This window comes from Haliotis asinina, chromosome 2 (assembly GCF_037392515.1).
Source record: "Haliotis asinina isolate JCU_RB_2024 chromosome 2, JCU_Hal_asi_v2, whole genome shotgun sequence".
Lineage (NCBI taxonomy): Eukaryota > Metazoa > Mollusca > Gastropoda > Lepetellida > Haliotidae > Haliotis > Haliotis asinina.
In genome coordinates this window covers 61,994,081-62,021,820 of record NC_090281.1, presented here as the reverse complement: position 1 = coordinate 62,021,820, position 27,740 = coordinate 61,994,081, and the positions used below count along the sequence as shown (strand labels likewise).

The following is a 27,740-nucleotide window of genomic DNA, read 5'->3' as shown; positions in this document are numbered from 1 at the left end:
CTGTGAGTTAATTGTTAATATTAGAGATTATCAACTGTTAATTTTTGTCGTAGAAACTTGTGGAAATATACTGTCGAGTGAGAATTTGGGTTGATGATTTTGAGCATATAAATTAACTTTGTCTTGTTGCTATATACCTGAAATAAAATCGATGCAAGGTGAGGTTTTCATTTACTCAGTCAGTTGGATTTGCTATTTTTATGTTCTCAAGGGTCTTGGAGAAGAGCAAACTGTCTCAACCAGAATCTGAACATGCACGTACTCAGTAACGATAGACCGTATAATCCAAAGTTACACCCCTTTGAGAGACCTGAACAAAATATTCATTCACACAAAACATGACAGCATAAAGAGATGCTTTCGGATGCCCTTGGACATGTAGTACAGCACTGACGATTTACTGCCGTCTTTTGCCGATTGCCAATAAAACCCTTTGGGCTTTTTCGTTCCAGTCATTGTCGGGTTTCACGTTTATCCTTTATCAGATGTATCAAATTATCGGATCACAGTGATGTCATTCTTTCAAAGATTACCCTGCGATGCTCCGCTTCATCATAATATGACCTCAGCTTCGCACCTCTGACCTCTTCAAATAACTGCTCAGTTTTGGGGATTGACGCCATTTTTAAGTGGCAGTCTCGTTCGTGATAACGTCTATCGCGAGATCACGTAATTTCTCCCTATGATCTCGCTGAATGCCGACTGAATCTCTATTAATGACTTGTGTCGCGGAAGATCAGGTTTTAATTGCAGCTCTGGTCCAAGCGCTTACTGATAATTATCTCTGCTTAAGTGATACCATCAGCTTCAGAGAATATCAAGTGATCATAAACCCACGCGAAACAACAGCATTTAAATCATTTTACTGTAAAGAAAATGTTACAGAAGATAATCCTTCAGATTTTATTCTCCTCCTTGGACAAATGTGCCACCCATTTTAGGAAAACAGAACTTGCTGTTTACCTACCGAGTGATAAAATTCGGCCAGCCCGGCGGCCATTCGATACAGCCCGCAACTTTATAAATGATACCGAGAGCAGTGATATTGTCACTAGTATTCACAAATACAGCGCAGACATCTGCTTTGGGAGAGCGAGCTTTTGTCTGGAATACAAATGAGGTAATATTAGGGGGGAAATGTCTATGATGTATTTAGTTTTCAATGGCCTCTTCTCTTTAAAATCTTTGGAGAAACTTAAATAACTGAAGTGTCAGGGTAGCAGGGGTGAATATCCGTCACGGAGTAGGTTCTGTGTCTAGAATGTTTGGAGTGTCTTTAATTTTCAGCAATTTGGTACTTAAAGTATTTATTTCAAAAGATGACTCAAGACTGACCTGTTTTCAGTGATTTGGTAAATATTTCAGTGACAGATTACAGTGGATAATAAAAACTGGTATTAGGTAGGCAATTATTAGTGAGTTTTGATATGAAAATATATTGGATGTTTATTGAAAAAAATCGTTCCTTACTTTTCATACCCTGAACCACGACATGTTTTATTCCCAAGTACTGTTAACCAGTTTCAGTGATCGACAAGCTCATTTTATTTCCGAATGGGGTATATCCACAAAACTATTGTTGTAAAACAAAATATGTAATGTATGAGACTTTAAGACACAATTTACTATTAAGAGAAAAGATTGAAAGAATTACAATAATCTGTGAATACCATAAAAACGTCAAGTCTTGCACGATTTATAGTTCCGCTTAAAATCAATGCGGATTGGAAACGACAGAATACGTACTGAATCAGCTGGTAAGTTTCGGATGTTTGAAATCGCACGCCTCTGTTACAGGTTTCGCTGTGAGGAGATTGTAAACTATTGGACCATCCCGCTCAGATCAGTACCCATATTAATGACATGATGCTGCAGCTGCCCAGAGTTCTCAGACTGCGATAATACTTGTAGCAACCAGGGAGAGTGTAGCCGACGTACCTGGGTTTGATGTGCCCCACTTGAAGTTAATATATGGCATTTCAAACACATATCGACACTTTTCAGCTTGACTGGTGGCGTGACCGAAAGCCAGACGTTGGTACTGGTGGCAGATTGAGTGATCTCCCTTGGCAGCTAGAGTGGGTTCCGTGTGGCGAAACGTCTGGAAGATAATACTGTTTTTAGTCAGTTGAAATTCAGAGTTATGGTTGGTGGTGTCATCATATGATTTCGGGGTAATCAAAATTAATATTTCCTCGATTTCAATTAAGGTGATAATTTAAAAGTTGAGGGAAGACGTACCATTGTACTAAAAGTTTCACTTTTTGAAAAGTGATTTCCCTTCCTAGAGGAAGAAGAAAACAATTTCTGTATCCCATTCATGCTTTGTGATCTCCAGGTGACAAAATGCATTTTATAGTATTTGAAATATGCGTTTTGGAGTTATTACAATTTAGTCAAAATTGCTGTCTCTTCGTAAATCTTACTGCACTCAACAGTCAAGCGCGGTACCGAGTCAGCAGTCATTGACGCCATGTGTTCGGTGTACGGGACCCACTTGGATGTGATTTGCAGGTTCTAGTATCTTTGGGTTCGAACACCAAGGCCGACCCAAAATTATCCTTGCTCAGCACCAAGCATGTGCTTGTAAGGTGCATGAAGAACAATTTTATTTGGACCGTCTCTCATTTTGGATGATGTTGCGTGCTATATTTCACCATTCATTCGTTCGACTTGGTGTCATGCATACATGTCTGACATACACTGGCCCTTTGTCTGCTGATATTCACAGTCACCATGGACCATATACTGCTATATAATGAGCAATGATCAATGGTTTCTTTAAGAATTTCTTAGAACATGTACGGTTTATTAATTTTGCAAGAAAACACCTCACAGCACTATCGATGGATTGTGCTAAGGATGAGTAGTTTGAACTAAAAAGTTTCCTATTTCTTTCCCCAAACCACGGAAAATGTCGACACTTGTTTATTTCTGCAATTATCTATGTGTTATAAGTGTTGTTGTCGGCGACGGGATGTCGTGGCAACTGACACTTGCTATGTGGCATTTCCCGCCAAGCAGCGCGAGCTCTGACGGCGTGTGACGTATGAGTGCGCCTCGCAACGGGTGACAGCCAAGATGGCGGCTGGCGACGTTACCGCTTGGAGGAGATATCATTAGCAACGTTGGTGGATGGTACTCCCTGTCAAGACTCCACCTCTAGGAACGCTTGCAATGCCACGCCGCCATTGTTGTGATGAACGGAGAAGCTGGCTCCAGTTAGAAGCTTCTTGCTTTGAGTTTCCATACCGCAATCACATTTGCCCACAATACGTCTGGCGCCAACATGCACTGACCCGTTCCTGCTGTTAGACAACGGCATCAAATTTCCCGCCAGCCATGCACAGTTTCTTCTGACGTAACGTCAGTTTCCAAAGCAGGTGGGGGACATTTGTGTACTCTGTATATCTCATTTATATCCCGAACAAATTCGAATGGACGTGGCTTTCGTAAATTAATGGCGTAACATTTCCATCCCGCTTTTCCTTCTGACAGTGAATGTGCCTTCGGGAAAGCCCACGTGTTGCACACATGAAATGAGCAACACCTGCTTGTAAGCATGTAAAGCGCTATAAACATGATTTATTCACGGCAAAAAGTTTACAAAGAGGCATTCTGCTAATAAACGTTTGTAGACATGACACTATAAAGGAACCTTAATCATATGAATCTATGAATAGAAATCAAGATGTCAAATTACAAAAGTATATGTCTTATGATGCCAGTGATTGGATTGATTGGATTCTATGGAAAATTGTGACATTTGCCCATTGGCTGTTCGCAACTTACATAATAATTGCTTTACATGACTACATGTTAATCTTCATGATAATGATAGATACTGGTTCAGGGAACCTGGTAGTAGCATTTCTGGATTTGGATGAATCTGGATTAATGTTTCTTCGTTTATTGCTTTTAAGTCCGCGTTCATCGATATTTCAGGGAATTTTGTGAATAACCGAATGTGAACCGGGCAATCCAGTGATTAGCACCGATCTAAACTCTTGGGATACAATGACATGCATAAAGAACGTCAGCCACCCGATTCCTGATTCGCCTTTACCAGCAAATATACCCAGGAACTGGTATTGTAAAACTTCACACACTCTTAAGGCCCTCGATCTCAACATTTCGAGGAAATCACATCTTTTGTCTGGACAGGTCGGTGTATAATATAATTTGTGAATAATTCGATATTGTGTAAACATTCGTTGTCACATAGTATTCATGAGTAGTAGGGTGGGTGTTTTTTACAGTTTGAATTTAAGCTATTCATCTCAACTTTATAAGCCCAATAACACCATTGGATAGCATCTTAGATGGAATCGAACGTTCAACACGTGCACTGAGCAGTAAAACAAATAAATTTTCTGAAACTGAGAACGACTTAAATAGTGATATTTGTCTTGTCTTTGACTTAACATACACGAACGTGGGCTTAATGGGTCCATTCTTTACTCGAATGCATTATCAATCAATATCTTGCTGACATAAAATGAACAGATTTGGCTATTATTTTGATATTGTCCATTATTATGAAATATGACCTGTCTACAAGCTAACACCCGATCGAAATTAAAGCCTAGGGGTAGTTGGCGCTGTAACGACATATGGCCAGTTCTGTACATACGGTCAGGTTCCATTGTTCGCGTTATCGGATAATTTAATAGATTCTTGCAGGGTATTTCATACTCGTTAAATCTGATACATCACAAGGATTTCTGAAAGAATCGATATCGTTGAGGATTATCTACACGCGTAAAACACATCTCGGCGGACACATCTCTCTTTCCCCTCTGGCGTACAGGTAATCATTCTGCTGTGGGAGTGTGGCGTCGCTACCAACATAGACACATTGTGATTAATGACGTCCATGACGACTGCAGGGACAAACAATGAGTTATGATGACGTATAGTGGAACAGATATTATCAATCTTGAGTTGACGTTCGTTTTATGAATAAAACTGATTTATTTTGTATTGAATCAGACTTAAAAGAAAGTGTTACGAAATGTGAAATATTACCCTAACGTTATCCATTTTTAACGTATTTGAATCATTTTTGTAACGATTGGTTCTCTATCAGTTGCCCTCGGATGCACATGCAGATAAGTGCATTATAATATATTCAGCTGATTCTGTGAATAACCTTCTGATACTTTAATACAAAATGCATTGTGTTCCGAGGTTTCTTCCGTTTGACTTTGTTGCTTGGTTTGTCAACACGTTACCGACCCATGAAGCTCCGGGATGGAATTGGCCTTCAGAAACCCATGCCTGTCGGCGAGAAGCGACTGACGGGATCGGGTGGTCGCTTAGACCGTTGTTCGTGACTACCAATCACTGGATTGTCTTGTCGTCACTCCGTCTCATTGCTGGAACATTGCGGCGTTAAACAGCCTACAAACAACGCCGTTCCGTGATCGTTGGTTTCATCGCAGCATGACTAAAGTTTAGTGTACGTGATATAACTGCAGCGCTCTCACACGTAAAGACAACCCACTCACTCTCAGGGTGTTCAAATGCAGGATATTTTTCATGAGTTATGGGTGCGCATTTGGACTCACCTAGCGCACGCAGGCGCCATGTTCTTTAAGTTTTTTTATATTATATTTTTTTTAATATGAACACAAAATGACGCAACTAAACCTACAAATTGTTACCACGCTTGAAGAGCGGCGTTACTTTCAAAGCCACAATAGAACATGGAGTGATCATCACTATAATAGCATAACCGCTCTGTCATTAAACACGTGGGGTTCCTTTCTAGTCGACCTGACTGTCCATACTATCATGTATCTGTTCTTTTCTACGACATACCGAGGGGTCGGTTTCCGAAGTGCATTACCCTATTATCCTTCCATTTGACAAGGCGCCGTCTAGTGTTCATTTGGAACAGCGCCTAATTTGCACACACCTTTCCACCCGAGTGGTCCCCGGTTCTGACAGCCCCGCGGGAAGCTGCCATTTCGGGTCCTTATTTGGGATGGAGACGTGATTGGAAGTGATGACCCATCGCAATGGGCAATTGGAATTGCTCACAGCCGCTATCAGTAGCCACCACTGGATTTGTTGATCCAACTGCCAGATCTGTAGATACGCGCTAGGACGATTGTTCCTGTGACAAAAGACGGAGTCGAGAGCATGTGCAGTTATGAAGTTGTTAGCTTTGTACTTTCTTTAATGAGTGCTTATCTGAAATGGTATCTTAACGCTGACGTCATGCATGGTCCAATCTGGGTAGCTTGTTCCTGGGGTACCCGGATTTAGTATAGCGAGTCTGTGTGGTCATTTGAAGCGCTGAAATAGCGCTCGTCAAATTAGGGTAAAAACGGAACCTTGTTTCAGACAATGATAGACGTGTAGATAACGTTTAAAAATTATGTTATGATTTATGAGCATGTACACATGATGTCCATAAACTTAAATATGTATATCTTGTACTGTATTCTTACATGTAATATGTTTATGAATAATGCAATTTGTGCATGTTTGCCTTTGATGTCAGCAGTTATATCTCGTCCCAAATGCTGTTCGTTTGTACTCAACCCTTGAAGGGTGTTTTAAAAATGTAATTATTAACTGACCAGTCACCGTGGTAGTGTCAGTTTTGTGTGTTACGGTATCGATCGAATTTGAACTACGATGAACTGAAACGTATTTTATGAAGGTTTTATTTCTGTAGTGTCATCGCTTTTTGTCTGTTCCTATACAAAACTTGCGGCAATCACGCGGTAGGAGTGATTACTTTGAGGTCTGTATTTGTCATGACAACACATTAAATCAATACGCCGTGTCACCTATAAGCAGTACTTGCTCGAAACATTTACAACTGAAGTAATGCAAATTACACGGATACGTAATGTTGAGCAAGGTAAGGAAATTGTTGTTTTCGATATGTTCGAAAACATATTCTATGTATGTTTGTTTTTTTCGTCAATCTCCAAAAGACTAGGTGTCCTGACGTTCGTCCTTGTCCTTCTATTGGAGGTGGTTTCTTCATCGCGTGAAATAAATTTGCTTTCTCATTAGATCTCGAAAACTCCGGCCGTCGAACTGAAAACCGTCGACATAGTTAAGTGTCACGACTAGATTGAAGTTCTTAGCTGCTCATTGCAACGGACACAAATATTTCATTTCAAAACTCGTTTTTAGAACGAACACAACACGGACAGTTTCGGTTTAAGTTACCTCAATAAATGCGTTTTGTAACTTATCAAACGAATATTTCAGTCCTGAAGAAAGAGAATAGTCTGTCGTCACTGAAATTTATTTCCGTGAAGCTATTCATTAAACCCCTTTGTTGTACTACACAGCAGTATTTAAGAGTGGGAGCGTATTGTATGGGAGCGGTTCTTAAAATTTATCCTATCGTTTAGAACTTTTCTTTGTAAAAAGTTAAAAAAACAAAAATTCAAAAATTTATTTGATATGCTGCCTAGCACTGGGATCTATTTTATACGTTGCGAATCACGCAGATTGTCTATGTGTTGACTTTATGAGTGACCAAAAGTCTAATTAGATTATATTTTATTTGGTAATGTAAAGATGTTGCTGGGTCTATAGCTCAGACTGATCACTGTTGATTTATGTCTGTATTCGTGGTAGGTTTTCTTTTAGCAGACAATTAAGGTTACCAGATCTATACTGTCCACCTCGTTCTTGCATATCTTGTTGTGGTGTGGTTAAATAGCTGAGTCTTGTCTTTGTTGAAAACAACACAACACGCTGATTAATCAGGACATCACAACACAATACATGTTGAGGGCTTTGTTTATAGCCAGACACGTACTTGTACATTTCCCAGCGTATGATGGATCGACGTCATTGTCACTTTCATTTTCTGCCAATCATGATACTTAAACATGACGTCATTTGTCTTGCGCAGTGACGGGAGTTTGTATCGTGGCACTTGAACGTGACGTAATATACCTGAGATGAAATAAACTGATATCTAAATAATGCGAATGCAGCTGTACTTTGTTTCTGGATTAAATGTAAGAACTGTTGTGAAAGTAGATTAAGCGAACATATTTCTGGCCTCTGGGGATATGTGACAGTACGTGGGGCTCATCACTGGGGTTCGTATCGCCGCGAGATCAAATACCAACAATCATCGGTAATTCACCGCTTGTGCTTGTGTACACTGTACACGTGTGCTTTGAAGCTCACGGAAACTTAAACCAGTCCTTTTAACGAATATTTGTTACAAAGAAATGTTCTTTTTCGAAGAAAGCAAGATCTTACTAGATCAGGTGAAACGGCATACCATCGTCAAGTGCATGTATGCTTGCTGACTTGGTTGCTTGGTTGCTTGGTTTATCTGTCTTTATTTATTTATTTATTTATTTATTTATTTATTTATAATCGACCGGCTGTCAAACATCCCTGATTTGACCACTGCTTCGTGTATATGTAATTATTGTATATGTTACCACTAGGGGTCATTCCTTGTTGTGAAGATGAAATTGCGATCGGTTGCCAAGACGAATGCTTCAATCTAGACAATGAAACTTCTGTGTTTAGTAATAGAGACTTTAAAATGTCTGATGACGTAAATCTGTGTTCGGAAATTAAATTAGTTTCATTTCATTTTCTCATCATATTCTATTAAAACCTAGCTCCCGATCGGTAGTCCACGGGGAATGTTGTGATTGTATTTCATCATGATTTCTGTTACAAGGACATAGAATGAATTCAGTTAGTGTTCGGACTGGATCGACTGGGTAACTGTCTATTATTGTCATCATTTACAGATTAGGATACAATATTCCAGCAAAATGCCGGCTGATGCACGCATATATTATCATAACATCTTCATCATCATTATTGTTAATGAAAATACTAATTACGTGCATATACATTCCTTTTTATAGTGATAAATTTATTTTCATGTGTATAGTTTAATGTTTTACAATTTTGACAGTTATAACCTCTGATATGTATCCAATTGTAAATGATCTGAGTGAGATCTCAATGAATGTCAAGAATGCGCATGCGTAAAATGGCAACAACATAACCGTTGATGAGTGGTGAAAAAATAGATGAGGGTAACATGTATCCGCTCTTAATGTATTGCTTTGTTAATGTACCAGCGCATTTAACACGTGAGAGACACTGACAATAACAGATGATAAAAATGATGTAACGATTCCGTCGACGGCCTGACTGCCTGCAGATTGAGTTAATCCGCCGCGGGCTCCACCCTTTGACTTGTACCTAATTTTATTGCATATGTTATGGCTAACAAACTTCATGATATTTTTTTTCAGTGCAAACCAAAGTATTTCTGCTTCATTATGATGGAGAAGATACTATGTCTCCAGGTTTTATGACCTTCGCCATTAGGACTTTGTTGTTTTGTAGACGGCATGTGTTTGTAAAGCCTTGGAGAATAAAGTCTAGCTATATAATTCCTTACTGTTTCTTTCTTGAGTGACAGCTTGGATACTTTAATTCTTCAGAATGATGTATGTATGCACGCCTGTAACATTCAAAGTGTGGAAGGGTGGTCTGGTGGTTGAAGCCTTCGCTCATCACACCAAAGACCTGTGTTTGATTGTCCATATGAGTACAGTCTACGCCCATTTCTTGTATCTCTGGATGTGTTTATAAAGCCTAGGGGGGTCACGTGCAAACATATAAATTTTTTTACCCAGATACTTTAATTCTCCCGGATGGAGAGGTACACGCCTGCAAGGTAGATAATGTAGTGAGATGTTGAAGCGATCAATCGTCAAGACAAAACCCGGGTTCGATTCCCCTTGTGTGTATAGCATGTGAAACCTATGTCTGTTGTATTACTGGAAGTGATTACAAACCATATCCACTCCTGACATTCCCATGCAACATCATGCGAACGGATGGTGCCGTGGGGCGTGAAGGTAGAAACGAAAGGAAATAAACAGAATAACTCACAGTTATTCTTAAAGGTTGACGAGCGTGTTTCTGGTTTCAAATTTCTGCATATATCAGTTGTTGGGGAGGTCCCATCCCGTTGACATAGTCACGTCTGCAACACAGTGTCAGTGGAATGGTAGGTTATGAATTGCCCTGTCATATATTTGTGTCGTCTGCTTGACGAAGATGGCGTATATTAGCCGGAGAACGCGGCACGTGAGAGGTGAAGGATATTGGAATCTGACATGCTTGATGTGGACGTCACTACCGCCGTTGTTGTCCATTTGTTACAGTGCTTGTTACGACAGCACGGACGGGCCACAGTAGCTAATTGTTTCTCTGATTGATTGCTGCTGTAAACGGTTCTGGCGATCTGTTGAAGTTTAGATTAGGTATGTCCATTGTATAAAGATGATATTTGTTCGCTTGTCAACAGGGTATTTGAATAGGTTTATAATTAACCGAGCTTCGGTTGTTTCAGATGTTCTTTGTCCTTGCCGCGACGACATGTGTGATTAGACATGGGTTGAGAGGCACTTTTTGAGATGCTTTTTTTGATGAAGAGATACTCTGAACTTGTTTGATTTACGATGCTTTTTGTTATTCTTGCATGAGAAAGGATATTGAATTATAACGCTGTATGTATTTGGTAGTTATTTTGATATTAAGGGCATCTGATATAGTGATTACTCTGCCTGGACGGCTTCTATACTCCTCGTTTGTTTTATTTTAACGCCTTCTGTAGGAGTCTGTAAATATCGATCGATCTGCCCGAGTTTGATACGATGCCATGCATAGACCGAGTCAGCGAGTCTGACTACTCGTTCGGGTTAGGCTCCTCTTACGAGCATGAGCATTCTAACCCAGGCTTTTCCGGTACCTATCGTCATGATAGAGATGGCACAGGTGGCATCTTTGATTATTCGTTTCCCTCTGTGGTTGGACCGGATTTCAGGTTGGAATATAGCCGGTAGTACTGACTGAAATGAAGTGATACGAATACATGGCATGTCTGATTGAGTAACATGGACGTTATTCATGCGTTCAACCACTGGTTTGGTGGGACAATGCGTTGTAATTAACAGACCAGTGGAATGTGGACTGCACCTTAAGAGCATCATTCATTCATTCATTCATTGAACATGCACGGTAGTGTTTGCGAGCCCATTCATTGTGGTCTTTTTAGTGATAGAACCATTTGCACTGTTGTCTCAAATGTGGTCAAAGATCTCCCACTCAAATAGTGCCTGATTACCTGAGCTGGACCACAAGTGGCAATACAGAGTTACGGCCCTTAGACTTACCAGTACCCTATGATCGCAGGCACCAAATCTGTGTTACATGTGCATGTAAAACTTTCTTTCTACATGGGGCTGACACGCCGAGAGATTGTTGAAGTAGTGATCAGTTTTGAATGAATGTAGGTACAGTAACGTTGGTCCCCCTAGCTCCTCATTGACCTAGCCCTCTCTGAACCGACTGACACCAGCCTCGCCGCATTGTCTGTTGAAGATGTTGAAGAAGCCTCAGTAAGGCTTCTGTTTTGTGAGAAAAGGTTTTGGGATGGTTGTCATACACCGTAGCAGCAACAACCATAATCTCTGACACATGCATGCGTCATTCTGAAATCACCGTGACTTTCATTTCATGCTTAGGTACTTCTGGTGAACTTTGCTAACAGTATATCAGGGACAGTGTGGTAACATATGACATCGTAACGCATCTTGAGCTTGTGGGGAAGATAGGTGAAATGTTGTTTAACGTCACTTTCAAGATTAGTGCATTTACATAGACACGCGAATGCACGTGTGTGTGTGGCTGTTTGTACAAGTCTGGACTTCTGGTGTTTTAAGTCCTTCTGAGATACAGTGCCACAGTTTAACATGGATACCAGACTCACTTTGTTCCCAAATCTGACCAGTCGGTAGTTTGTCCCATTTATGCAGAGCAAGAGGCAGGGGAACATTAACTTCCTTCTTTTAACGTATCTTGATGTGACCCTGCCGGGGATCGAACTATATTCGCTGCATCCTGGTTTTGACCGGCATCTGGCACTGTGACACGTTTCTTATGGTACATATCAGGTCGGGGCTGTGGGGTAGCCGAGTGGTTATATCGTTCGCTCGTCACGCTGAGGGCCCGGGTTTCATTCCCCCCATATGTATAATGTGTGAAGCCCATTTCTGGTGTCTCCAGCCGTGATATTGCAGGAATATTGCTAAAAGCGGCATAGAACCATACGCCCCCACTCCCTCCATCACCTATCAGATGCTTTAAATGTCATCCTTCATACAATAGGCATATGGTACAGCTGAAACAATAGCAGAGAAGAACGTGATGCCATCCTCTTCCTTCCCCCGACGCCGTCATTTGTTCTGTAATTATGTACCCACCATTCTCCTCCATACTCTCATTATTCTCTAAATCTAAGTGGTACCGGTATATAAATGTTGTGATTCAGTTAACACATTTTGACAATAAAAACAAATAATTTGAACTTTTTGTGTGACAAGAAGTCATTTTTATCATTTTTGTTTCTATTCAGGAACAGAGTCAGTGTAATGAAAGAGAGTATTTTCTTTTTATTAGTATTAGAGCTTGGTATTTTATGTAAAAGTTGTGGCAGATGTCGCTAGTGTTCGCTAAGGATGCAAGTTGGAACACTCTAGTAACGAGCTGTCGAGTCGCAATTTACTTACTGATTTCGTCCAAGTCCCTGGTTGTCAAGGCTGTTTCTTTCAACTCGTTTGAATGAAGGGATTATGTTAATATTGAAATTACTGAATGAAATGTTATGTGTATGAATGAAATTAAATGTCATCGTATTTTTTGCAAACCTTCTCTGCCGTCATCGCGTGTGTCACAAATGCGATCCCTGATATGACAGAACAACATATAAAGAATGGCCGGTTTTACATGCCGTGTTATGTATGAACGCACCTTATAGATTTTTATGCATTTTTATGTCAGATTCTACATTTTGACCCAACTATTATTTAACTCTTGTTTCATCTGCCATAGTTTATAAAGGGTTTGAGCAATCGGTTAGAAAACGACATAATTTAATATCTCTCCCGAAAGTCTGTTGTTAATTTACATGACGATGTTTAACTGTTATGCAGTTTTCTTATGTTTCATTTTGGCATTGTGTGCATGACATGTTATCTGTAGTCCTATGACAAAAAATGTGTTGTAGTTATTTCTTTTTAACAGAAATTATTATATGGAAATGAAACTATTAAGTCTATTACAACAGAATGTACTTTCCGGAGTTTTTCACAGACCACCGAAACACACTCAACTGGGTGGGTCTTGGAAGAGATTAGTTTGAGCCCCGTTGTAAGAACGGTTCCATTTTGTTTTGCGACACTTTAGTTACATGCTTAAACATCATTTGTTTATTTTGACGTTTTTATGGTTTATTTTGCCTGGCTGGCGCGAAGGCTAGGTTTTCACATCCATTAGTTCTGGGAAATACGACTAACTTTCCGTGTTTCCCGTTTTCTTTTGGCCTGCAATCGTGCGATTAAGTTTTGATTTTCACGGAGATAGCTGCACAGTGCTGTCCAAGTCAGCAACTAAACCACGCTGACACAAATGAGTTTTCTTTTTTTACCGCTTTCCCAATCTACAGTTGAAGATAAGATGATACAAGCTGCAGTTGAGCAGTCTGCCATATTCAGCGTTTGGAAATTTAACTAATTGTGCGGACATGTTAAGAACCTGGTTGTCCGTCATACAGACCCTGTAAACAAATGTATCCAAGAAAGCCCATGCAAGTCTAGAATAGGTGGAAAGTTTAGACAACCAGTTTCCTTTCCTTATATTTCATGACTATCATTTATGAACCTTTTTTCTGGTAGGTATTTTTATTTGAGAGACAATGTTAGTCGAAGATCACGGGCACGGTGCAGTTTTTCGTGTCTGAGTAAGTCCCATTCTTTCTGCGTGTACAGCTAACTTGCTGAGACAGTGTCATCGCATTATTCAGAATTTTTGGAAATATGGCTTAATTGCTTGTAAACATGCTTTACCCGTTTTATATTGCCTCATAAGTGTTGTGAATGAGGTCGCAGTGTTTCTATTATTTATTTCTGTATAAATTAAAGTGACACATGCATTCACATAATCACAAGAAATGTTTGCACTAAGCAGAGTCTGGCGTGTGACGGATTCTATATAATGCACATGCTTAAGAATCACTATCAAATAGTGGCGATACGAGGTGATAGGAAAAGGTTGGCGTATCCTTCCTCACTTGTGGCACAAAGCCATGCAAAGGCATGTCAACACTTTTGAACTTGTGGTACACGTCAACCAAGGAAATCACATCAGATATGATGATTTTAACTGAAGTGTCAAAGTTTCAAATGGCCTCTTTACGGAGGCCTTGTATGTTGTAGTCCAGATGTAACATTTTTGGGTGGGTTTCGTACGACGTTCTTTAAAATTTTCGTGAAAAGAGTACCTCAACGTTGTAAACTGTAGACACCAACCACTGCAATATTTTTCCAAATGGAATGAAATTTGCTATTTGCTCACTATGGAACGATATAGGATCATCGATACATGTAAATTTAAGTTTATTCTGTGGTAAAATCCCCTTCCATGTATTTTACTAATATAAACTATAATTCATAATTGATTCCTTCACAAGTTATATCTTGTTGAAATAAACACAGACTGGATTTCCTACATATATCTTATCAAATCCCTCCACATGGCCACAATGTGTGCAGCCCATTTCTGATAGAACTCTTTTCTCGACGTGATATTACTGAAATATTTCCAAAAGCTGCGTAAACCCCAACACTGGCCATCTGATTTGTAATAGTCTCGTATCAAATCCAAGTAAAAGAATTATCTTAATCTTATGTTATCCTTGAAATATTTTGAGTGATATTGCCAATTAGCGACCTGCGCGTCAATATCTTTTATGTGCATTCAATTCTTAGGAATTTTATTTAGACGGGTGCTTAGTGAATGTATACTTTGAATTAGGGCAACGCAGTATGTCGTAATTATTTTTATTAAAATCTGAAATATATATATCCGATATAACCTAAATGCTCTCATTTCATTATCTGTTATAATTAAAACCCGTGCCTTGATTAAAATTCAAAGAATGACTAACGATAACTAACAAACGTACTTCAATGCCCTATAATATTGTTGAGTCTTACCAATATTGCGGCATATAGCCTAATGTAATTACGTCTTTCTTCGATATTGACAATGTAAGAGGGGATTGCAGGAAGTGCTATTACGTATGTATCGCCTCTTTTAATATTCACCTTTTTATGCCCAGATGCTGAATAAAATCGACGGATCCTTATTTAGCTTCATGTGCTTTATTAAATTTCTAGTAGATATTTGAGTGTGTGTTGAAGTGAACAAGTTAATTTATAGTTTTACTCATTCATAACATGAACATATCATGGAAATTCATTTTTAAGAGTAGCACTAATCTTCAGGATGATAATTTAGAGACCTTACAGTACTGTACAGTATTGTATTGTTATTTTGTGGATATCGTGCGATAGGATATGTATACATTCATTTGAAGCTACCCCACCCACTCATTCACTGACTCGTATCAACTCCAAGTAAGAGAAATATATTATTCTCGTGTTGTTCTACATTTTCTTTAAATATTTTGACTGATATTGGCAATTAGCGACCTGGGAAACGGGTGGTTAAATCTAAGGTCCCGCAATACGCGTTGGAGAATTACGTCCCTTGGGAACGTAAGGAACCTGTGATCGGGGATCCTAATCTTGGTTCGCCCTGATTTCGTTTCTCGAAATATTAGCCTGTAGTCTTGGGTTTCGGTCATAAATGTCTTGCGACCCGCATCATTTCAGTTTCAAACTCAAATATAACGGCGTTAAACCGAAGTCACTCACTTAGCGTCTTATTCGTAATCTTCTGTATAGGCAATGCTGGCGTTAGTTAATATATTCACATTATGAAGGTATTGGCTGGTGATCTATAAATCGGTATGGAGCTGGAATATTAGCTCGATAAACCATCATCAAGCTGATACTCTCTACTCCGTAGCCAATTATATTTAATCTTTGAGCTTCAAAGACAATGGGATCTTTCTAAACCTCGAGTTCTTGTTACACAAGGCGAGTGTCAAGGGACAGGATCATGACAAAAAGGTGACAGCCCAAACCATGTCAAATCTCGCCCGGAATTCCCATCTCGAATCATCTTCGTGAATATCTGTGTCTATCCCAGCTTTGAGGTCCTCAAGGACCTTCTCGACGCCCAATTAGCTGAGAAGACCTTCCTCTTTCATCGCACAGAGTCCACAGGTAATTGCGCTGCTAATTGTCGTGGTGGCTGATAGAAAGGTCTGTCGCGTGCAGCAGCAGCAGAAGACCGCGCGAAGAACATTCACGTGATGCACGTGAATCTCGACACCAGGGCGTTGGGCAATGACGGAACGTCTCCATCTCGCTCAGGGAATATCAGATATTTTTCAGTCTAGAGCAGGCCCGGGCACAACGGAACTGCCCATGTTTAATCTTCATTAGGTATTCTCGGGGGTCCTGCCCCATCACGAGAATCACGGCTGCCGTATTCTCTAGTAAATGGACACAAAAAGCAATAGCTAAAAGAGCAACTGCCGGCGGTCCTGTGGCGGAAACGGCCTTGTCTCCCATAATGCATTCGGTAATCAAATCTCCTGTGAAAACAACGTTCCTTGTCCTCGCGACTTCTCGGTTCCGTGAGATTAGTCAGGAACACGAACCCAATAGAATTTTGTATGTGGCTTTTTGTCCATAATTCGTCTTAGGTTCAACTTCCGACGGGTTAACGTCATCTGATGACGATTATTGGCCAAATGATATAATCCGAACGCCTTGTGGATGCTCATCCCTGAGCGAACCTTCATGTCAATACTCAGATCACAACGCCCTCGAGTCTGCATGTCATGTTTTGTCGGGAGTACCTGAAGTCGGGATTTTCGCAACGCATGTCATATTTCATACCATGCTGGCAGGAACTTTGGTGTGGACGCGCCTGAGAGTACAATTATGGATTTGGCGCCTGCGCACGTCGTTGTTGTAAGGTCATCATTGGCGTTGCTTTAGATCCAAATTAATTGCAGTTGTCATACCGCCATCTTGAAAACAGCACGTAGACTGCGATTGACCACGTCTTCGGGCAGAGAATCGCCCCATCTTCATACTATTGTTGATAATGCACGGCTTCTGGCTCCCATTTCCTCCCCAATCTGGAGTGCATGTCTCTCGCCTCTTCCTCTTATCTCTCTAACATTTCGCATTGAAAACTGGACATTATTTCAATAAGATGGTATCTCTCCTAGACGACCTGCTGAGCACAGTTCAGTTGTTGGGGTTGTTTTGCTATACGAGACAACAAATGTCTGTTCTGCTTCAAGATGCTGCATGAAGTCATGGCACTTGTACTCTGATCATAACTCTTCCTCATCATAAAGTTCACTGCTCGTAACATACACACACTCTTACTCGGCAAGATAATTACTGGGAAATATATTTAGTGGTTTGCTCCCTGTCATATTAATATGTTAGGATGTAAACTTTGCCAACACGACTTTAAAACATGGCTGTGTTGAATATCTTTTGTGCCTTTTTTTTATTGTCAATATCTTTTTCGTGTCGTTCTTTATCATAAATAAAACCGTACCACTAGTGAGCCAACATTCAAAAGCACTGCGATTCTTCAGCAGTGTCGCGTCACGTGGATCATGCAGAATGCTGTGGTCGTTGATGTGTTCGAACCAGTGATCTGGGTTTGTCTTCACCATTCCCGTGTTAATAGGTTTTGCCAAAATATCAAACAGTTGCATCGTGTTACCTCCTGTTTCACGTTCATATGATAGACTGTAATTTAACTGAGATATGTTTCAATACTTAAATACTGTTTTTACCCAATCATCTTTAACATATGTGAGAGGAGAAAAATCAACAAGGTATCTCCAGGTGCCATTGCATTTGAAACACATCGTATGTGTGAAGCCCATTTTCTGGTGTCCCCCGCCGTGATATTGCTGGAATATTGCTAAAAAGCGGCGTAAAACTAAACTCACTCACTGAAACACATCGTCATTTTGACGAGATGTTCAAACAGAAAGTAGAATGGCGAAGGCAGCAGGAAAATGACAGGAACCGATAAAGGCCACTTCTGTAATCCTACACCATACTGTAATAATTCGGTGACCAACTCTAACCGCCACAACAATATATCACGACGATGGTTTTTAATTACAATCTATTTTTGTTTTCAATTTACAGAAAACGGAAACTAATCCCAATCTGAATTTCTGTTTACAATACTCTGTCCAGACACCTTAACGGTGTTACCAAAGTCTTAAACATCGTTGAGCGATTTAGCTGGAATAATACTTAAAACTCGCCGGATATTTTATTGCCCTAGCTCACGGTTTACGACCGTGCATCGCTAAGGGAGAGAGTCAGGTTGAGCAGTTATCCCACGGCAATGGAGAAACGGGTAGAGCTTTGTTGAATGGAGGCGGGCTATTGTGACAGATGGAAATACCCCTCAAACACCAACATGCACGGGGAAATTCGATCTATGTATTTTCTCTAATCTTGATAATGAATTTCTGGAGGTGAGAAGGATAGCGGTGTTTAGCGTTATGATGGTAATGGTTGTCTTTATGATACGTCGCCCATCCCACCCTGCGACTGACACGACCTGCGGCGTCTCCCCATGCGACTTCTTCTACGGGTCCTAGCCAGGATATCGTGTCATTTTCAACCTTAATGACCGTGCTTTGGACGTGGTGCTCAACTTATCGTAAAGTTGCCGTGTATCAGTAATCCTTCCCTGCCTTCAACCACAGTTCTGAAGAACGAGCATTCCTCTCTCATATTTACCTATTGTTATAACCCGCCATTCCTTTGACTCTTTAATCATAGATCGTACATGGACGGAAGTGAGATTATAAGAAGTGGAGTATATCTTCCAAGTCCCGTTCATGTGTCCCCATGTTCTCGTTCTGCTACCCTCCTTCCACCCGAGTACCCGAGAACGTCTAATTTCACCCTGTCTTCAAAGGCGCGACAATTGTCAGAGAAATCCTGTTCCCATGACATTGGTATTGCGTACATTTTAATAAGCAGTTCGGAGATGACAAAGCCGAGAGATAGTCGGCCTGTAATTCCAGGGGTAAATTGATCGAATAATTGACTGTGTTGGATGTGCGCTCCAGACGCTTGGTGTCTATCCCACAACACTAGATCTATATCCCCCATCCCGAAAACCTATCTACAGATGGGTATCACAGCTTTCCATAATGCCATATTGTTCTCGACGTAGACGATGATGATGCAGTTGAGGCTTTCTATGCAGTCCGGGGCGTTCATGGTATACAGTCAGCATTTGCATGTGTGAAAGAATATGACGAAGTAACCTGAGATGGACATATGTACTTTCCTCCTTTGGAGACGTATTTGGAGTGTATTCCATACATTAGGTTGGTAGTTACGCGTTCACATATGCTAATAAATGCTGAGATGTACATGACTTTCACAATCAAGTTACAGTATATGTGTTTCCGTGGGAAAGAGATGCGTGTCGTAATGTTATATCGACAGATATTAGCGTCAGTATCTGTATATATGCATTTAATTATTATGATTTCTATTTTGATGGGTGCCTAATGAAGGTATATTTTGAAATTATTTATTACTAGAGTAATGCAATATGTAGTTAGTATTTTTATCAAAAGTTAGTATATATATGTATATATCCGATCTAGCTTCAATGTTCTCAAATCTTTATCAATAATAATTCAAACCCGCGCTTTTCTTAAAACTCAAATGACAAATACTAACGATAATAAACTGACATATGTTCGTGCCCTGATATAGTGAGTCTTACTAATATTACGGCAAATACCCTAATGTTATAATGTCGTTATGTGACTTCGATACTGAAAGTGCTATTACGTATGTCTCTCCCCTTTTGTTCTTTAATACTCACCTCTGTATATCCTGAGATGCCAAGGCGGTGACAAAATATCTACGAGCCTCCTAATTTGCTGTATGTGCGTTATTCAGTTTCAAGTAGACATTTTACAGTAAGTAATGTTAATGTATATTTCGCTAATTCATAACATGAATATATCATGGAAATTCATTTTAAAGTAGTATTATTCTTCAGGATGATAATTACAATCGTCAGGATGATAATTACAAACCTTACAGTTTTGTTATTTTTGTAGATCTCCTGCCACAGGTTATGTGGGCATTCATTTGTAGCTAACTGAACATTTAACAGCCTGGGTTCAGTGAATTTGTTAAGAAATCAGTCGAATGTAATGCTTAGTTAATAATTATTGTGCAGCCAAGGTACAGTTAAGTCGACACAGTAACTGTGTGGCTATGGCGGTACTTAACGACATATTCTCTTCAATTATGATTACTATATCGACTCGGCGTTTTGTAGTAAGTCCGCTGTGATTTATACATATCTGTACGTTCCTTATATATTGTCTGTCGAAGTAGAGGTTTTTTCTGGATATATTATTTAATTGAAATATCTAACTAAAACAATCCCTCATTTTTTGTTACAATGTGAAAAGTCGGACAGCCATGCCTCAATATTAAAATACGTAGTCAAAATGAGAAATTAGGAAATAGTTTTCATTAATCACATGAGACAACAAACAAATACATTTGGTATACAACAAATGCCCACTAGAAGGTATTCTGTCTTTTCAATACTGGTGTTACTAAAGTCATGTGCACATAAATACCACGCAAACTAAACACTATGTCTCATTCAGTGAGAGGTATATTCGTCTGTAGCAGTATAACATAATATGCTGTGGTGCTTGCTATACATCCGATTGTGTAGATAAATGGTATCTTCATTAAATGTTACTTGTTATTTACTTGTAACATAACCTTCGTCCTTTCTCCTACCGTATAGCAAGGCGCGAGCGTGGTTCTGACATTTCCAGATATCCCCCAAAGTAACTCGAAGCTCCTTCATGCAGTCCATTTTCTCTGTGATAATTAGACTGCAATACGAATAACCTCCTGAGTGAACAGATGTGGACTATCAGTTGGTTTTAATTCTTTGATTTATAATTGTAACTCGGACCGAAAAAAGATAAATTATGTAATATTTCATCTCAAGTCATAAAATATCATTTTTGCATATTTAATACATGTGTATATAAAATTAGACAGTTTCCTTTTTGAGTTAGATGAGTAATCATTTGATGAAGAAACATATGGATTTGAGTTTAAACGACAGTACATGTTTTCATTTATGTACTCGGTCGTTGATTATGAATTGTAGGATATCAAATATCCTTTACTTGTAAATTGTTGTAGTTGGGATCTCAGTTATCCTTCCCACTCGTATTTTCATCTTCGTTAGTAAGATATAGAGTGGACGAAAACGAATATGAAAACTCGTCCAGAAATTACTGAAACGAAAAACAAATTATTCCTCGGGAGAATGTTCGTTTCCATCTTCAGACTGCGAATTAAATGTCTTTTGCACATATAACTTGATCCACTTGCTTTTTAGATTAAATACTGATACTAATTGAATTTAATCGGTCGTAAGATGTGCATGAAGATTGTTGGATAAGGGTTAATGAGAAAAAGGTCTTATTCTTTCCAATCTGTGAAAATACCTCCTTCCAGGGCATGTTAAAATGAAAGTGCGACACCTTTCTGTTTTAAATGTTTTCTCTTTATTCAGTGCTACTATCAACAAGTCTTGGCCGCATTGATTCTAATTAATTAGCTCCGGTTGGAGTTAATGAAAAAACACTTTTCGTGTGCTGGCTTGAGACCACCTAAAGCGCTCGCCACTAAGACTGCAGATGTCGATCTGAGGAGATGAGAGTCAGAAGTGTCAAATGTTCAGAATGTTTTTTGTCGAATGCGAGAAGTCAATGAATTTTTGGTGTTACTATTCTATACAAACCGCGACATTTAATGATCAGATGTGGATATTTGATTAAGTATTCTTCGGTTAATTTGGATTAACATTTCGAAGTCTCAATATCAGCATTCTTTGATAACAACGATGTTTTTTAAACTAGTTATTAGACACACTTAACACAACAGGTAATCCTGACCATTGGTGTTCGAAATAAATAACATTAATGCTGACCGCGTCGTGCTATACGAAGGGCAAATACCTTGTGGTCAGATACCTGTAATCCGGTTCTCCTCGTCGGTTTGTGAAGTTTACTTGTAGTTCTGGTGGCCGAACTAAAGAGACGTTTTGATGAATATATAATCGTGTCATTTCCAAACCGTTTAATATCATGGGAAATAATACATCTGTGTGTTTACTTATTGCAGTATCTATTAACTCCGGGCTCTTGGAAACGTTGTATCCTAATATCAACAAGAATGTGTTGGACAATTTGAAAAGAATTCTGAACGGTCATCTCGAAACACGTTTTTATTGTCCAGATGTTTCTGTTTGTTAATAGGAGTGTCATATTGGCTAGAATTAGTGATGTTTAGCATAGTCATTAAATGCTTGCCCAGTCATGAATAGCAGACAGTTACGGTGTTTTTGTCAGACACAATCTCTCGTTTACGGCAAGTAATAAACGCCACCCCGCATAGTTGTCTTTGTAGGTCGACTGGTCACACCGCGAATAGCCATGCACGAAATGCCGCTGACTAATAGTGTAATCATAACGCATGCATATTAAATTATATTTTTTAAAGTTTCATAAAAAAGACGCATAATTCTTATCTTATACACTGAAAGGTGTATGCTGTGATGAACGAATATTTGTCGTCAGGTAAGAAAGTGAAAATGCTTTTCACCAAATCAATCGAGTAGTGTTTTTTCAATCAGCAGTGTAGATGTTTTTGACTGGAAGGCTTTATGCTTATTGTTATGAATCTTAACATAATTTTAATTGAATATCTTTGTTCTTGTTATGTTCTGTGCCTGCTTATTTTAAGTGCTGAAATAGCACTCTCTCCCGCATTTCCTTGTATCGCGTTTCAATTAAGCTGTTTCGCCTCTCAGCAGGACAGCAGCTTTGATGAAACTATATCCACTGCTTCCAGAACATAATTGAAAATCAGAGATTGCATGAAGAGTTGAAAGATCTTGCCTCGGGAGTTGACTTGGTGTGAAGAAATCGTGGAGGCCCTTACTAAATGACCGATTTAATTCTTAAAAACAGAACCCGCAATGAGAAATACAGGAAACCTAGACTAAACTACCTACTAACTGTCAACGTGTCTTATCAAAGACAGGGCCTGTTGTGTTGTGACGATTCTAGCATTTACATATTTTATTCAGCTTATTGTCTGTATGGTAGAGTGTAGTCTACAGATTGTTTTCGGAAATGTTCAGTTGAAATTTCAGTGCTAACTGTGAATACACAGCAATAAACAGTAGATTTCAGGTGAGTTGGGCACTGGTATGTATGTTTAAATAGTTTTTCAGAAACTTGTGTACGTGGGAAATTGTGGAGAAGTGTTGAATGCATAGTCAACAATGGGAATCTGTTTGGCGAAACAATACGGAGAAATAGTCTTTGATTTCATTGATCTCAACCTTGATATAACCACGACAATCCAGTCTCTAAATGACCATTTCAGAATATATCAAAGCGATTGTAAACGACGCATGAATCAAATAAATCCACAAGGGCAACATATGTTTTAAGCATTGCTAACAGTTCCGGGATGAATATTTTACAATTCGCTATGTATAATCATTATTAGCTATGTATGATTCTGTATGTTATCAATATGCTTATGAGGACAACTATTTGAAGTAACAACGCACGGCATGTTACCGTGTTTGAACTGTAAATTCGCCTCGTTACATCATACACGATGTAAATCTCGGTAATTGTAATGAGGATATAGTTACCTCCTGAACATTTGATGAAGAAACATTTCAAATAAATACCAACTTTGTGTTTACTTTGTTTTGAACTCAAACACGTTAAGAGTTAATGTTTTGAAACTTTAACGCATGGCAGGAAGCTTCCTTGTAGCATGTATGTTTCCATGGGTTGTATCGCCAGAGCTGTAACTATAACGCTCTTGTCTTAAGCACAACGTTCGTTACACTGAGTAACCAAAGCCGATGTTATTACCAAGAATGCATGTTAGGAAAGATGACGACATGCTATGTTCTTGTGTTCAAGTGGTTTCAGTACCTTCTTTAGTTCAATATGTTTTCCTGCCGTCTAGCCCCCGAGTAAACGTTGTCATATAACTATTTCAGTTTGATAAATGGCAGGCCTCGGGATTGTATGACCTAGTTACTCCACTGAAATCAGGAAATGCTTTTAAACAATTTGAGTTTTCCTCCTTAATGAATCATTCTCGCCCCTGGCACTTGTAATTAAAATATCCATCTAGCTACTCGTGCACCTGTTACAAATTAGAGAGATATGCTAGATTTTACACGGCATCTTGTCCCCGGGTTTAAAGGTAACCCGTCTCGGTCTACCTTTAGTTGTAATGTAATTATGGGTAGAATGAAAGGTACTATAGTTTTGTTGAAATCAGCACCACAATTACGTTGATTCCAGCTCGCATCCATTTTATAAGAAACATAGAAATTCTGTTTCAGTGGTTATTTTTGGACAGTTAAATCAACTCGAGTAGGAAGCTAAGGGTGACGTGAATTCTGTTAACCAAGTACCTAAGGTTGTCAGCCATGGTATGATCTAAATGCACAGACAAGAAGTTAATGACCAAGAACACTCCAAAATATGTTTCCTGCATTTTTAAATTAACTACATGTACTTATTCCTCGTGTTTGACTTATACACATCAATCATTTCATTTTAAGGCTGTAAAAAATTCCCATGGAATAACAAAATATTTATGCGGCCATAAATCATTACGAAGGAGTTTTGGGGGTATGTAGACATCGTCAACTTGAGAGTGACTCCGTCTGTTTTGAGTGTAGACGGCGTTGTGTTCTTCCATATGTTCCTGTGTTTATAAACCTAAAATTCCAAGTTCGTCAACCATGAACATACGCTGTAGAAAAGCATGGTTAAGAAAATAAACTGACAGTATCGTATTTGCTTATGTATCTCACAGTCGGATATTATTTTCCATCGCTCTCGTGTATGTATTCTGAGCGGCTTCCGACCACAGTCTCCAGTCGTGTGTATCAACACTTATACAACCCCGGCTCATAAATTGAAAAAATGTCACTTCCAATGTAATACGCGGTTTATTTCGATTACTTAAATACATAATTTTACACCGACATGAGCATGGAAGAAATGAAAAGAATGGTAAGCATATGTACACATGAGCATACGGTGCAACAATATTAAAAGTTCATTTGCAGTAAATACTGCGATAAAAATGATACACGGATCTTTGGATATGCCATTTCAACCTGAAACGTCTTCTGTTGAGTCACAAAATAATCACATGTCCCATCATAGGAATTTTGAGTATTGTTCAGTGGCGAGAATATGAATAGTTCTCGAATGGTGGTAAATGGTACATTTGCCCGAGTTTGGGTATAAATACATCCCCTGGAAATGGGGAAATAGCGTCAGTGATATCACATGCAAGCTCGCTGCAGACACGCACTTACCACGTCACAAGAGCCCGATGACAATACTTCCATTGTAGAAATACACCAACAAGAATTAAAAATCCTAAAACACAAGTGTTGCTTGTCAGAGCTTGTCCAGGCTTCTTGGATTTGTGAGCAGTTCTCGAAGTATTCTCCATACCTGTTTAGCAGCATTGTCCATGGCTGATGTTGACTTGCCTTTGAAGAGATCAACGTTTGGCAGAAAATAATGGGGGCAGCGCCTGTTTTGAAGACAGGATATAAGTTGAAGAAGAATTCCGTTGATCCTGTCCCCCAAACAGGTATCGTCCCATTCCACTTCTCGCGGGTGTTTTTCACACTCATAAAGGAGCAGGGTCTTCAGGTGGTAGCTCATAATAGGTTGGCCGGGCTGGTCCAGGTGTCTGTCCCGTAGGGCCTTGAGAATACTCAGACATTTCCTTCTACAACCGCCGTACAGTAGTCGGTCCTCGGCATAGCGGAATGACATCACCCAGGCGTCACCCTCCGCCGCCGACTGTTTATCCTTCATGTAGATACTCTCTTTAGATAACAAGTCAAATCCCTCGGTTTTCACCTCTGCCACGAGGTTCGGGTTTGGCCATGGGGTGTGAGGCACCGGCCAGTGGGCGGCCGATCGGCACCAAATACCTCCACATCGAAACGCAGGGGTAATCTGAACTACAAATCTTTCTTTGATTCTCAACCTTACTTCCGTGGTATCAGGGATCATTTTCACAACATCCCGGTAGCTACATTTGTCAACAGCCTGGGCCACGAGCGTCTGAAAACGCGACCGGATTTTGCGTGCTGAGAGGTACCCGGATGCTGTGATAAATTCTACCCACAGAGACATAGATCGCTTTCTTCCATCACTGAGCTTGAGTACAGCACACCCGGGGATAGTGCCATCGTCCACGAAGTTGAACACCCCCATCTGATTGAGGTACAACACCACTTCGTACTCTGCTGGGGACACAACCTCAAGACCCTCATACCTGCCGTTCACTTCGGTCAGGGAGGAGATGAACCTTGGTTCCTGGACTTCTACTTCTTTAAGGACGTCCTGCACCACTTTGCAAACCTCGCGGACAGTCTTAGACACAGTCCCCTTCCGGGACTGCACCCGTTCATTGTAGTATTTGTTGAGCTGGAACAACAGCTTGGACTGAGCTGCCATCATGTCCGGGCTTGACCCTTCCAGCAGCATCGGGGCTGGTTTTTGATCGTCCGACGTCCTGACAAAGTATGTGGGGAACAGATAGGTAGATAGGTAAACTCCGTCACCCTTGGCCTCGTGGCCGACAGTATAAGCTTAGGGTTGGGGCACGGTTTTATCCTTGTGTCACGGCAAGGAGTAACCAGCACGAGTCGAGTCCACACTGTTAATGATGGGCAGGCGCTGGATCCGTAAATGTATCTCAACTAGAATCCCATACATTTAGTCCTGTCTTCATTACAATTGTCTTCAGTGTATTTATTAACATGGGAAGTCTCTCGAGTTTATCGTAGTGCGTCATGCACAGCCGTTCACTTGTCAGTCATATCCAAGGAGGTGGAGCTCACTGCTAAGACCGGCCCTCGTCAGCCAATGAGGTTATCGTCTTACCGATTTGATACAGCTTAGCTAGTGCGCCGCTAGGCATGCAAATGGAGCGTGATGGTTGAAGAGCTGGTGTCCCCGCCCCTCTCCTCGATACCCCACGGGGAAATGTATGTTTAGATTTCGTCGACCCACGAGGACAGGGTAGTGAGAGATACAAACCAAATCGTCAGCGCTAGCCTCTGTGACACCGATCGCGTTGTGCATTTCCCATACCACTGACCTGGCACGGGACAGGGTCCTCAACTGATAGGAGGACGCGGCCCGAAAACTTCATTATAAACTGTTGGATTCGCCGACCATAAGAGGTGGTGAGAGTTTTTGTTTTGCGATAATTATACGGATGGTGGGATCGCACTGGGGGTTCCCAGTCGGCGCCAGTGTGAGAACGACTAGATACGAACACGAACCACTCTGTCAACGCGCGGTCTGCTTCGCCAAAAACATGCAAAATAATCTTACATCTCTGTGTAAGAAAAATGGATTTGTACCGATTGTACGTACCTATTCTCCAGTGCCTGAAGGAAGGGATTCAGGCTACCACAAAGATTCACACTCAGCTTGACTCTAGGCGCTGTACAATTTCTAGCGGTAATTAAAACTTGTTTCAATTTAAAACCAATTCTGCGCCGTGGAGCTATGCTGACAGTTTATT

General features: G+C 40.1%; 2 protein-coding genes across 3 annotated transcripts in view; one reads left to right on the top strand and one right to left on the bottom strand.

Annotated features, from left to right (window-relative positions):
* Positions 1 to 27,740, top strand: part of LOC137274076 (neurobeachin-like) — a 222,663-nt gene that overhangs the window by 129,599 nt on the left and 65,324 nt on the right. The window lies entirely within an intron of this gene.
* Positions 25,107 to 27,379, bottom strand: LOC137274080 (protein mab-21-like 2). The gene has a single exon (XM_067807073.1). The coding sequence runs from the start codon at positions 26,690 to 26,692 to the stop codon at positions 25,586 to 25,588; it is 1,107 nt and encodes a 368-aa protein (XP_067663174.1). The 5' UTR covers positions 26,693 to 27,379; the 3' UTR covers positions 25,107 to 25,585.